Raw genomic sequence first — 14,909 nt, forward strand, 5'->3', positions numbered from 1 at the left:
CCGGGCATTAATGGGTTAAACTGATTGATTTACGATGAGTATTCCGGATGTACAAATACCGGCATCAGCCGTATCTAAGGAACTGGACTTGCAAATTTTTAGTTTAGTTGTATCTTTGCAACTAGCTTGTTTATAGATAAATGTGCATTGTGCATTGCTTTAATTTTGAGTTGTGTTGAAATTTTTTTGTGAGTAGTTATAATAATTCTAGTATTGTTTTGTTGTTTGTTTTTTTTTTTTGAAACTGTCTATTTGTGTATAAAGAAAATGTTTAGACTAAGGAAAAAATCAACTAGAGTGTTTCGTGCTCGTGCGGGAGCAAGAGAACTCAAGTAGTAGTAGAGAAAGTGTAGTAGTCAACAATCTTTTAAATGTAAGTGATACAAAAAACAATGACACTGAGATTGTAACTGTAGAAAAGTGCTTAAGACTTTCAAAGAAAAGGATTGTTTTGGATGAACAATCCAAGAGAATTTGTATAAACGTTTACAAAAATCTTCAAAATGATCCTAAAAATAGTTGTAAAGGCAGTATTATAAGAAAAGCGGCCTTTCTAACAGGAATTCCGTATTCTAAAATGCGCTACATCGTGAAAAGTGGTGTTAAAAAGAAAAAAACAAGATCGTATGCTGGAAAACCTAAACAAATTAATATCGTGACTGCTAAATGTTTAAGGAATTCGTTTTACGAGGAATACAAATAAAATGTAATACCAACAATTGATATTATATACACCAAGCTTGTTGCGATGGGAAGAAGCTGCCCTAAAACCACTTTACGTAGACGGCTGAAAAAACTTGGGTTTAAATAGTCAAAGCTGCATTCTGGTCGGCAAAAGGAGAGAATGTAGTCGTTCTATGATCTATGACTATGATCACCACACTCCCCTAGAGGGGTCAGGGCTGAAGAAAGGGAGTATCACTATAAAAAAATTAAAGTTAATTTATATCTTACTTGTATGAATTATGGTGGAACTTATTGTAAGATCCAAGTGCTGGAAGAGCACCACAGCCAATACTGTACGCGAAAAATATTTGCGAGGCACCATCCATCCAAGGCCCTGGAGTCAGTAGCGCCTCCCACTGGGGTGTAATATAATAAAGTAGACCTGTTCCAGCACCTTCTAAAGTTACAGCTCTTACCAACATAATCAGGAGGATGATGTATGGGAAAAGGGCGGTGAACCACATTATCTAAAATAATAAGGAAATCTCAATAAGGAAAATAAAATTCCTATAGTTAGCTGTATACCATGAATCACAAAAGTTTTATTTAAAAATCCTTTAACAAAGATATATAATTAAAAAGACCCTTTCGGGCTACATCACAGAACATTTTCGGACTAAAAAGTCCATCTTCTTCTTCATGTACCATGTCCTTTCAGAACGTTGGTTACCATCATAGCTATCTTAATTTTATTCACTGCCACCCTAAATAGCATGCTTGTATCAACACCATACCAATATCGCAAATTCTTCAACCAGCAGCGTTTGCCTGCTATTTTTCCTTGCATGATATTTTGTAGCAACCTATATTTGGGACCTCTCATTACATTTCCGAAATACTCCAGCTTTCTCTGCTTGATGTTTTTTATGATCTCAGTAGTCTTGCTGAGACGTTCGAGTATTGTGGAGTTTCGAATCTTCTCCACCCAGGAAACTTTTAAAATTCTTCTATAGCACCACATTTCAAAAGCCTTAAGGCGATTTAGATCGATTTTATTCACAATACAGGACTCGACACCATAAAGTAAGACCGAGAACACGTAGCAGCGAAGTAGGCGGATCCTCAATGCCAATTTTAGGTCTCTGTTACATAAAACCTTGGACATCCTTCTAAAAGCCGCTCTAGCCTGCTCTATCCTAGATCTAATTTCGCCGTGACTTTCTGCGTTACAATTTAATTGCTGTCCAAGGTAAACGATTTTATCAACTTGCTCAAGTTTGGTATTATTTACATATATAGACGGTTTTATATGCTGTTGTTTACTTATTATGAGTATTTTGGTTTTCCGTATGTTCAGATCCAGACCTGCCTTCCTACAACTCTCAACGACACTATCAAGTAGTGTTTGCAGATCTTCTTGACTGGAAGCTAGGAGTACTGTAACATCCGCATATCGCAAATTATTGATGACTCACAAGTATTCCTTCTTGTTTTTCAGAAAGTGCTTTTCTGAAAATTCTTTCGGAGTAAACGTTGAAAAGCAGGGGTGACAAGAGGCATCCCTCCTCTTTTAATATTAAGAGCCTTTCATTCCACACCATCTACTATAACTGATGTTTGATTCCAATATAAATTTGCAATTATTCGAACATCTCTGCCGTCCAAGCCAATGTTTTTTAGAGCTTCGATCTATATAGAGTGCTTAACACGATCAAATGCCTTTCGGAAGTCAATGAAACAACAGTATATGTCTACAGATATATCTCGACATCTTTGAGCAAATACGTTCATAACAAACAGTGCCTCTCTCGTTCCAAACCCGTTACGGAAACCAAACTGTGTGTCATCCAGGTATTCCTCGCATTTATTGTAGATACGACTATGTATTACCTTCAGAAAAATTTTCAAAGTGGTTTAACAAACTGATGGTTCTAGAATCAGCACAGGTTTTTGCTGTTGTCTTTTTAGGTAGAGCTATAAACAGTGAATTAGACCAACCATTAGGTAGTTGTCCGCTGGTATGAATGGTATTGAAAAACGAAGTTATAGCCTCTAAAACATTGCTATCATTTATAAGCTTGTATATTTCAGTTGGAATTTCATCAGGACCAGTCGCTCTGCCATCTTTTGATGATTGTATGACTTTTGTAACCTCAGAGCCTGTTATAAGGGGTCCGTCGCAGTTAGTAAAATCGGGAGGTGAACTACTTCTATCGTCTTCGAATAGGTCCGTGCCATAATTTTCCCATTCTTTAAGTTTGTCCTCTACTTCAAATATTACTTTACCATATTCATCCTGTAGCAATGCAGTGTGTTTCTTATTGAATATACCAGCTGCGTCTTTCATTTTTTTATACATGTTAAACGTGTCGTATCTGTTTTCAAGTTCTTCAATGTCATGACACTGTTTGGCTAGATGTTGACTCTTTGCTTCTCGTATTTTACGTCGAATTTTTTTGTATGCTGTTATAAAGTGTTTCGTTGTTTTTCGCTAGTCGCCGTTGTTCCATCAAATCCAATATGTTATCTGTCATCCCAGCCTGCTTTTTTAGCTTTGACCTGCCTTGTAAATTTCTCACACAGATTTCTTTTACTGTTGTTACGATTTTATTTAAGCCCTCATCGACATTTTCACCAATATTTTCCCAAATTAAATTTTCATTCAGTTGTCTTTGAACTGATTCCTTAACTTTCTCGTCTTGTAATTGGGCTGCATCAGTATTTTTGCGAGACCTCTTTTTGATCACATTTTTTAATTTAAATTGGGTTACAGCTACTATAGGATTGTGCTCAGACCCAATGTCAGCACCTGGATAAGTTTTAACTGATTTGATGCAGTTTCTAAATCGATTTTTTATTAGAATGAAGTCGATTTAGTTCCGAATAATTTTGTCTTCTGATTCTGGATTTGACTTTCAGGTGTAGAGTCTTCTCGGTGGTAGTTTAAAGTGAGTATTGGATATAATGAAATCGTGTTCTTGAATCTTTTCATCTTGGTATTTCCGGCATGATACACTTGATATCCATCTACGTCACAAACTCCTGATCCCGGCCACCGCATTTCACTTATTCCGAGGATGCTGATTTGCATTTTTTTCATTTCTTTTATGACATTATAATTATATTTTACCTGATTTAAACATGCTTCTGACGTTCCATGTGGCTATTTTGCAAGGATTTCGCATATTAACGACCTGAGAGGCCCTGCAGTCTTGAGATTGTCCTCTCTTACCGGATCTTGGTTTCCGAGATCCATGATCATTAATGTCATGACTTAAATTATTTATAGCCATGATAGTTAAAACTAGAAGTGCCAAAAGGCCTTTAATGCAGTAGTTTTCCTTTGCTTTCTGCATCCTTATGCCGTTGACTAATTTATAGTTTTATAGTTCTTCCGCCTTCGGAATCAATTTCTCAATTCCAGGACAAAAGAGTGCCCTAGCACTTACCAACTCGTCCGCCCAAAGCCGCTGGTCAGTAAGTGGGGGATTGCTTATACCGGCAATCACTCGGGCGCCAGAGCCTCGTTTGTTGTAAAGCAGGATGCACCGGATGATCAGAATAAAGATCATCACAGGGGCAGGTGAGGTTGACATTTTGATAGGAGAGGCTATATATTGCGTATCACAATCCCTTACATCTCAAAAAAGTACATCATCAATGTATTATTACCAGTTGTACGTGAGTCAAGCTGATAAATATCTAGGTACAACACTTAAAACGGTACAAAATTTATTGTGTTACATTTTTGTTAAAAATATGGTGTGATGTTAAAGTATCTAACAGATACCTTGCATGGCAACGTAAGACTTCCAATAGAGGTTGCTGCTGACTCTCGGACAACGTCTGAATCGATTCTAGATGGCAACTAATTGTAATTTGGCAGCTAATTAACTCATTTTAATTAGTTGCCATCCAGAACCCATTCAGACATTGCAAGAAGTAGAAGTTGCAAGAAGAAAAATGTAACACATAATAAATATTGTTGTATCATTTTAAGGGTTTTTACTCAGGTATTTAATGGCTTGACTCATGTACACCTGGTGATAACACTCTGATGATGGACTTTTTAGTCCAAAAACGTTCTGTGATGTAGCCTGAAAGGGCTAAATTTATAATATGTTAATATCATTGTTCTAATATAACTTTATTATTAAACGAACTATTTGATTTACCTTGCCACTCTGATGTAGTCCCTTTCTTATGATTCCATAGACCATAATCCATCCAACACATAGTGCTATAAATAAATGCCACTGCATACCACCCATGTCTTCCAGGCCGGATGTTATACTCAGTACTCTTCGGCTAAAATTAAATATAAAATTTAAAAATGTCCATAACTTTTGAGTGATAAATTTTAATTTAAGTTTTGTTACATTAACTGGATTAAAAAATAACAAACACGGAAAAAAAATAAATTTAAATATTGTAAGCCAAGAAAAGAAAAAGTAGAAAAGAAAAAAGACTCCAGAAAAAGAAAATGTAGCATTTCCGCCACATCCATTCGTTGTTCTTCTTTATTCTTAACTACCCAACATGCAGTTCCGCACATCATGCCGGTTTTACGGCCGTTTTATTGAATTTTCTCCTCACTTTTATTGAAATCTTTGTGTCACTCCAACACAATACACCAATTACTTACGTCCACTTCATACATCCCATCCACCCGAACTCTACTACATGTTCTTCTTCTTCTTATAGTGCCGTGCACCTATAGTGAGTTGGCGAATTATCTTAAGGCCAGACGTTTGTCTTTTGCGGCATGTAAAAGATCACCAGTGTTATTTATGCCTATCCAGTTCTTTATGTTCCGTAGCCACGACATTTGTTTGCGACCTACTCCTCTCTTGCCTTCAATCTTTCCCTGGATGATTAGTTGAGGGATTGCGTATTTTTTTCCTCTCAGAATATGGCCGAGGTATCCAATTTTTCGTACCTTGATAGCCATACATAGCATTTTATTATCCTGTAACAGAGATTGAAGGAAAACTTGCGGTTACATAGTGGCGGTTTAAATTTGATAAAAGCTTGTCTTGCTTGTTCGGTATGGCATTTTATTTGTTGTTGAGGATCTCATGTTTCATTAGTAATTCATCATCATTTCCAAGTATTTAAATGTTTTCACTTGATCGATTGGAGCATTATCTACTTGCAGTTGTATTCTTAAAAGTGCGTTTTTTTCTTATTGCCATACATTTAGTTTTTCCAGAATTTATCTTTAAGCCATATATTTTTCCTACGGTGTTTATTTTATTTAATATCAACTGCATATCATGTTCGTTGTATGTTATTATCGCGGTGTCGTCGGCGTAACGAATGTTACGGGAAATTTATCGGGAATCCGTTTACCTTTATTCCACACTCAGAGCCTTCCAGTGCTTCTGCAAAAATGTTCTCCACATAGAGATTGAAGAGCATAGGAGACGAAATACACCCCTGTCGCACCCCTCTTAAAATTTCAAATTCTTCTGTGTTGGTTGATTTGTTCAGTGTCACTCGAGCTTTTTGATTCCAATAGAGATTCTGGATAACTCTTATATCTTTCTCGTCAATGTTAGCGTTGTGTAGCATTTTTATCATTGCGTCATGTTTACGGTGGCAAATGCTTTTTCATAATCGAGGAATGTTATGACTATATCCTTTCGTTGATCCATGCAATTTTGTACAAGCGTATTCAGGGAGAAAGCTGCTTCACGTGTATCCAGTACGCTCTTCAAACCAAATTGTGTCTCACCGCTTAGATCTTCCAGCTTTCTGAACATTCTTGTGTGAAGGATGCGAAGAAACACCTTAAGCAAATGACCCAAGAAACTTATCAGTCTGTGGTCTTTGCATTTTGTCGCTCTTTAGGGATCATTATAAAGGTTGAATAAAGCCAATCCGTTGAGATGTGGCCGGTGTTATATATGGCATTGAAAATTGTTACCAGCATGTCGATGTTATCATCTTCCAATAGTTTTATGGCTTCCGTAGTAATTCCATCCGGTCTAGGGGCCTTGTCTAGTTTTGCTACTTTTATAGCGTCCAGGGGCCTTGGCGCGAATAATGGGAGGGCCGGATAAATTTTCCGTGGATAAGTTAGTAGTTGGCAGATTCGGTCTATTATCCGCAAAGAGGGACGAAGCATAGTTTGCCCAGATTTTAGCTAGTTCTTCCTGGGTATGAACGAAGTTTCCTTGATCATTCTTCAGGTGAGTCTGGTGGTGTTTCTTGTATATACTCGAAATTTTTTTGACCTTTTATGTAGTACTTTTCTTTTAGTGATTGCAATTCTTCACAACGTTCTTTCATCCAGCTTTCCTTTGTGTTTTTAATTCCTGCTCTTATCGTACGTTGGATTTCTTTGTATTCCTGTTAATTCTAATGTATTTTGTACTGTCTGCGTTAGTGTTTGTGATTTCTTTTTATTTTACTTGCGCCTACTTCGTCAGCCTCGACTATAGCTATTTTTATTTTCTCACAGGTTACCTCTATGCGATTTCCTTATATGTTTCTCAAGTTCTCGTTAATGTGCTTACTGTATGTAGATCTAAGCTCTTCATTATTTTATTTCTAACTTCATGTTTAAATTATTATAAATACTATAGACATCATAGGTTTATCTGAAACTCTAAAAAACCAAACCCTTCTTTTAAACTTAAAGGATATAAGATTATCCGACAGGACCGCGCAGATGGCTTTGGAGGAGTAGCCATTGTAGTTCTTCAAGACATTAAATCAATAAATTTTCCAATTACTTTTGCATTTTAAAAAAAAGATCCATCCGTAAATATCATACTAGTATTAAATGTTTCTATATCAGGTTGGCTAAATATCTTTGGAATTGGTTTAGTCGACGAATAGGTGATGAGTTTCAATGTTAAATTCTAATGGTTTCTATTACGTCATAGCCAAATAATAAACACAATATATAGTGTCTGAAGATATGTGTTATAAAAAGAGTTCATCTATCCTGTTTTCTCAAAACTTTAAAAAAGTCTATTTCTTATCCCTGATATAGAATATAAATCAAAACCTTTTACTCTTTTAATATCAAGAGTAAAGAGATTGGTGAAGTCACTGACAAGAATTTTTTCCACAGTCTATAAACCACCAAACGAAAAGTATCCAACAACAATAAGAACCACAAAAAAAAACAAAGACTTTCATACAGGGAGAGAATGTTAAATTAGTTTTAAAAATTCTAATTGGTGCAAAATGACACCTTTAGTAAATAATTTAAATAATTCTCACTCAAAAAATTCTTCAACTGCTGAAGAGGAATTCCTGGAGATTAAGCTGCTAACATTGAATGTAGTTGTATTATCCTTAACTAAACAGTTTTTGCTATTCCACCATTGATCTAAAAATTATGGTTAAAATAAAATAGCATTAAGTAGAAGATAAAATAAATCATATAATTAGTTACCCTAGAAAACAAGAATAACTATACTAGCACAGGTATAGTTTTTACTTGATAAATAATTCGATAAAACAATTTCTTTAAAATCCCTCATAACTTTTCGAAATGACCAAATTATCTCCACATTCGTCGGTGCAGAATCACCAACTTCTATTACTATTTCGATTTTTGTTCGTCGGAAAAAAATGTTTTTTAATCACATCAAAAAATCATATAAATTATATGGAAAAGTGACAATTTTACTAAAAAAGCATAGATAATGCTTTAAAATGAGAGATTGTTAAGTTATTTTTGTTAATTTGTTGCTTAATGATTGCAAAAATAATTTCAAAAGTCGATTTTTTAAAAATTAATATTATCTTCTAAAAATGCATAACAAACTTTAATTTCGCATGATAATAGGGACAATATTACAAGTATTCTGCTATAAAATTTTTAAGAAATTTCACATAATAGTTATTACAAAATTGAAATTATTTCTCACAGAAAGCTTTTATGTAAAGTCCTACCAGAGATCTAAGAGAGTCATTAATATTTATTATCGATAAGTGTCTACCACAAGGCAGCGGGGATCTCCTCTGAACAAGATCGTACTTTTATTTTAGAGTTGCATTACTTATTCGATTGTTTTAGATGTGTTTAAAAGCCGGTCTTTATCATTGTCTACTAGTTATAATAGTTGGAAAAATATTTACATACACTACATTCGCATATTTACAAAACTTTAACATTTCTAAATAGAGTACAAAAAGAACAGAGGCAAAAATATTTTAGAAAATTATTTTCAACATTGAGATGTGTTTAAAAGCTGGTTTTATACCGTTATCAACTGAATTTTCAAATATTTATATAAATTACGTATACATAGAAAGATTACCATTTATAAGTAAAATCCAAAAAGTATTTACATTTAAAAAAAATTACATGGACAAGTCAGTTTCACTATCACTGTCGTTATCTAGATTTATAATAATTTTTTCTTTGAACAACCTATTTTTCCAGCTGTCATTGATTATTTTCTCCATTTCTAATTCAATTAGATGAACCACAACATGCACTTTCACCACAACTCTTCAACCTAGCTCTGGAACACATAATCAGAAGTGCAAAAATCGAAAAACCGAATACAGTATTTCATCGAGAAGGACCAAACTTATGTGTGATAGAAAACACATGATTAAGGATGAAGGAGACTTTCGTGAGGTTCGAGAAGGAAGCAGAGAAGATGCGTCTCCAAATCAACGAAAACAAGACGATGTATGTATATGAGCCGCAATAACCAAAGCAGAGACAGAATCGGTCAGAACAGCACCATCGATGACTTTAACTTTGAGCGCGTTAGAGAATTCAAGTATCTTGGAACAACAATAACTGAAGACAATAACGGATCACAAGAAATAAACAACAGGATCCAGGCCGGCAACAGATGTCCTTTTGTCCTCCAAAACCTTATAAAATCGAAACAACTAACAAGACGAACGAAGATACAGGTCTATAAAACAGTCGTACGACCCGTTGTGATGTATGGAAGCGAAAAGTGGACGATAACAAAGGCAAACGAAGAGAGACTATGTGTTTGGGAAAGAAAAATCCTTCAGGACAATATAGAATAAGAACTAATAAAGAACTTGAAGAACTTTACCCAGACGCCAACATCATAAAAGAAATAAACTCCAGAAGACCCCAATGGGTAGGACACCTCAGAAGACATTCTGACGAACGAACAGTAAGACTGGTGTGCGACAAAGTCCCAACTGGAAGGAGACCACGCGGACGCCCTCGTCTCCGGTGGCGAGATAATATAGCAGGATACCTAAGCACTATGGGCGTGGAGAATTGGATGGAGGTTGCTCAAGACAGAAAACAATGGAGGCATGTTGTCGAGTCGGCTAAAACCCACGAAGGGTTGTAACGCCACGGAGTAAGTAAGTAAGTAAGAACCACAGATGAATTTAGGGTAAGCGAAACATAACTTCTCCTTACCGATGCTTTTAGCTCATGCTATCCATATGTGTTCAATAGAATTGAACATACAATAGTAAGATGGAAGTCTTAATAGTCATTTCTTCCTTCAAACTGTCGCAATAATATTGTTTTCTGATGGAAAATGATTTTAAAGTTTCAAGTAATTGTTTTTTAGAATAATTATCTTCATGATATATATCATTTTCCAGCATATATTCCTGGATTCTAAGTTTGCTGTCATTAGAACATGGAACTTTATTCGGCCTACTACTGTAGTAGCTGGAATTGTCCATCACAATTACACTATTTGGTGCTAAATTTGGCAATAACTTCGTTGAAAACCAGTTCTCAAATAATTCTGACGTGGTGTCATCATGATAGTCGACACGGGAGTCCTTAATGGTTTTACATGACCTTAAGGCTAAAGCATTAAGTATAAAACCATTTCTTTTTCCTGCATGGATTATTGTAATACGTTTTTCATTATTTGATGAAGCTTTTATTGTACAGCGACAACAAGAATCTGCCCAACCACATTTTGGAACGTCATGGGTGTCAAACCACGTCCGATCCAGATAAACAGTTTCACTTCCACTTTCTCTGTATTTATGAATTTGAATCTCACACCCACTAGGAGGGTAAAAACACAGAAAAATCGATTTACCAAGAATCTATGCTCCGCAAAAAAATGTTTTAAATAAAAAGTGTAGCTAAGATAATTTTAAACAAATCTATTTATTAGCAGGTTTTGTGTAGAATGAACCGTTCTCTCAGAAACAACACTTGGAACGACCGTCGATTTTAAATGTCAGTTACGCGCGCGAATGATCAATAAAATTTGTATCAGCTCGACGGTAAAAATTCGATATCTTTTGATTCAAGTGTCCTATTGACAAAAATCGAGATGCGTTTTAAAGGTAAAGAATGCAGCTTTCGTATGCAGTATCCATATTTTACCGAAAATAAACTTAGTTCTAATAAAGGTGTTTATTATAGTAATAGATTTAAAGGTGATAAATTTGAAAATTTTTTAATTTTGAACAACTTTTCGCCAGGGCGACCAGCGATGAAGGTTATTATGCAAAAAAATCTTATAAGAATATTTTTCCGAACGACCCCCAACTTTTCGCCTTGTCTATAAGTACTTAATGCATTATCAAAAACAACATTAAATAACAGTTCACAAAAAGTAACAAAATGTAATTGCTTTTTGATGGCATAATGTCAAAAATATGATACTAATTCGTGCAAATATACACAACACGTAACACATTTTGCTTTTACCTATAGTAGTGCTGTTATTATTAACCAATCTTATCTGATGACTTGACATTTTATCGCCCAACGACGTTCTGATATCACTCAAAAGCATCTCTATCGATAAAGAAAAAAAGTTATTAAAAAATGTTTTACCCATTAAAAGTAACTAAAGACTAATAATTTATGTATATGTGCCAGAATTTTAAAATGTTTCCTGTTTTTAATGCCTTTATTTTTGGTACATTTATTATTATTATTGTCTTACTGTATATAAACAAAATTCTTAATGTCGTTTTTGAATATTTGAATCACAAACTCTCTTTCCATCTCTTTATCTCTCTTTCTCTCTCCCTTTATCTCTAATTTCATTCGTGCTAATGCATTATTTAGACGATTAGAAGTTTCTTATCTGAATCTGCGTGGTGACTGACAACGCATAATTTTTCTTCTTCTAAAATTCTTTTTTCGAGAATTTTTCATTCTTTTCTAAATTTAAAATGACTTTACTTTTTCTATAATAAAATGATTCGTTTTTTTTTTCAGCTCTTACCCGGTTTTACTCTTTTCCTTTTTCCATCTGGTTGATATTCAATTGTCTGTCTAGGTATATTATTTAATTCTTCATTAACGGATATCCAGTCCATTTACACTTTCACCTAATAATTATTGTATTTAATTGGCATTACGTTTTCCTGCGTTCTTTTATTCCTCATCTCGATATGCGCTATTTTGTTTCTTCTTTTTCTTCTTCTTCTTTTTATGTAGACATGACTTTATCTATTTTTCAATGTGCCTCCAGTAAGTTGTCGTTGGGCACCCCAATAAGCAAAATTAGGTATAAATTGTTTTACCTGTATGTTCAATACTTTTATTAAAAATAATAAAAATTAGTTATTGCACTTACCGCATTCAGACCAAGGTAAAGTACTTGAGAAACTACTGAAAATATAAAACAACGTCCATGCTATAATCACACAATAATAAACATCCAAAAGAAACACTATGGTCATCGTTGCATATCCTACGCCTTTCAAAATAGGACACAGCTGACCAACAAAGGTCATTCCTCCAGATCCGAGGTACTGTCCAATGGCGACTTCTTGAAAGAAGAGCGGAATTCCACATATAAACATCGCTATGTGGTAGGTGATTAAAAATGTTCCTGTAAGTAATTAATCAAAAATTATTATATAATACAAAAAATTTGGCAATTAGAGAGTAGATTAGGAAATATTTTGTTTTAGTTTTATCGGTGGGAACAGATTAAAACATGGATATCTTATAAATTATATTCTAAAAAATATGAACGAGAAGACTCGACTGAAAAACATAAAAATGGTACAACTTTCCTCTTTTTTCTCACTATAAACAATCCAGCCTTTTCATTGGCAGAGCTCTATGGAAGATTGTCACTAGATTTCTTGCACGATCGGCCAATGCTTAATCTAGCGTTTGGTGGTTTATCTACCTCATTATACATATTATGATATTATCTTCATTTAATATATACGTTACGGGTCTCATAACTGTTTTGTATATTTTTATTTTTAAGTTAATAGATACCAATTTTGACTTTATAATATTCTGTAGGCTGTAGAAGCAAGAACTCAAGCAAGACTTGAGTTGTTTTCATGTACAGCTGGTTCCTAAAAAAATTGATACGACTCTTGAAGTGTATTTTCTAGAAAATTGAGTAGTGTATTTTGAAGGATAAATACTTATTATTTACATACTGTCACTATCACTGCCAAATCTTAAAATTTATCAGATAACTTATTCTGTTCAACCTGAAAAAATTGCTCCACATGCTAGCAAAGAACTAAAAGCAAGAATTGTAACGAAATTTGAAGATGGTTGGTCACTATCTGCTGTAGCGAACAATTTTAACGTAAGCAGAACAACAGTTTTTAATAATAATAAAATATGGAGAGAATAAGAAACTCTCGAAAGCAAGCAAGGTGTTCAGCTGAGAATTGCATAGAAAGTTTCATAAATGCTCCTCTTGCAATTTCTATACGAGTTTTAATTTCTTAATCTGGATTTAGTGTCTCATTTATCGAACATCCTAGGTATTTAGAATGGTTAACTTTTGTTATTGCTTTATTATTGACAATTAGTGTATAGCGCCGAGGTCTTGTTTACTAACCACAAGTAACTTTGTCTTTGTTGATTCATGCTTAGTTTGTTATTAGAGCATTCTCTAGTAACTCGATCAGGACATGGTATAGGGCAGTAGCTATGTCATTACTAACTCTAAGGCTGGGGAAAAATGACTTCTTAATAGGCTTGGAATCAGATACTTATGGGCGACAATCAGATATTGGTTTAATCGGTTATAATACTGCGGTGTGTAAGGCAAGGAGAAACCAACACACTAAATATTCTCAAGATATTATAACTATGGCAAGTTACGGAAAACAAAAGGCCCCTAGTCTGTGGCAGACCTTAGATGTTCAAGGGGTGCTAAGAATCCCCACGACAAATGCTAGAAACCACTCGAAAGTGGAAAACAAAAATTACAAGTTAAAAATTGGAACCTGAAATGCAAAGTCTCTCTTTATGCCAGGAAAATCTCATAAAATCGTAAAAGAAATAAAAAGAATGGAAGTCTACATTCTCGGAATCAGTGAAGTTGGATGGTCTGGATCTGGACAGAAAAACATCGATAATCATGTAATATACTATGTTGGTAATGACGATCCTCATCATTTTAACGGAGTGGCATTTATAGTTGACCAGAGAAGCAGTGTATAAAGAAAATGTATAAAGAATGTTATACCTATATCTGATAGAGTAGCTATGCTGCAAATTAATACCACTCCTCGTAATATTAACTTTATTCAAGTATATGCTCCTACAGCAGAAAAAACAGAAAGAGAAGTACGAGAATTCTACCAAGAGATCAAACAACTGATGAAGATCACAAAGAAAAATGCTGTAAACATTATTATGTGAGATTTTAATGCCAACGTAGGTGAAGGGCAGACCGAAGACGTAGTAGGAAACTTTGGTTTGGGCCAAAGAACTGATAGAGGAGAATTACTGGTCCAATTTTTTTAAGAAGAAAATCTAATGATCACAAACACCTGGTTTAAACAACCAAAAAGAAGATTATATACATGGAAAGCACCTGGCGATAATCAAAACCGCATAATAAGAAACCAGACTGATTATATATTAATTGACAAACGTTATAGAAATGGAATCAGGGGAGTTAAAACATATCTCGGGGCGGACATCGGTTTCGACCACAATCCTGTTGTTGGTAAAATTTCAATTAAAATAAAGAAAATCAAATACAGAGAGAAGATAAAACGTAGCCTCCAAAAACTTAAAGATCCAATAGTACAGGCAGAAATAGAAAAAACACTCAATGATACACTCAAAGAAAAGTTCAATGAAGCACCCGCGGAAGCAGAAGAAACAATAGGAAGTATTTGGCACACCTTCAAAACAACAATCAAACAACTATACAAAGAGAACAACTACAAGACAACATCAGAAAAACAAAGAATACATGGATGACAGAAGAAGTCCTAGAACTGATGGACATAAGGAGATCTTACAAAAATAGCAATGAAGAAAAATATAAAGAAACCCAGAAAATCATCCG

The 14,909-nt window shown here is 34.5% G+C and overlaps 1 protein-coding gene across 4 annotated transcripts in view; it reads right to left on the minus strand.

Moving 5' to 3' along the window:
- Positions 1-14,909, minus strand: part of LOC140441542 (sodium- and chloride-dependent GABA transporter 1-like) — a 127,521-nt gene that overhangs the window by 42,502 nt on the left and 70,110 nt on the right. For 3 of the 4 annotated variants that reach the window (XM_072532329.1, XM_072532328.1, XM_072532330.1), the window contains exons 3-7: positions 12,201-12,458; positions 11,321-11,410; positions 7,903-8,011; positions 4,842-4,974; positions 955-1,193 (exon numbers count right to left, since the gene is read on the minus strand). In XM_072532329.1, the coding sequence (XP_072388430.1) occupies positions 955-1,193; positions 4,842-4,974; positions 7,903-8,011; positions 11,321-11,410; positions 12,201-12,458 (829 nt within the window). The remainder of the gene's footprint in view (positions 1-954; positions 1,194-4,841; positions 4,975-7,902; positions 8,012-11,320; positions 11,411-12,200; positions 12,459-14,909) is intronic. The other variant, XM_072532331.1, reaches the window with a different exon arrangement.

The sequence above is a fragment of the Diabrotica undecimpunctata genome, chromosome 5 (assembly GCF_040954645.1).
Source record: "Diabrotica undecimpunctata isolate CICGRU chromosome 5, icDiaUnde3, whole genome shotgun sequence".
NCBI classification, from domain to species: Eukaryota; Metazoa; Arthropoda; class Insecta; order Coleoptera; family Chrysomelidae; genus Diabrotica; species Diabrotica undecimpunctata.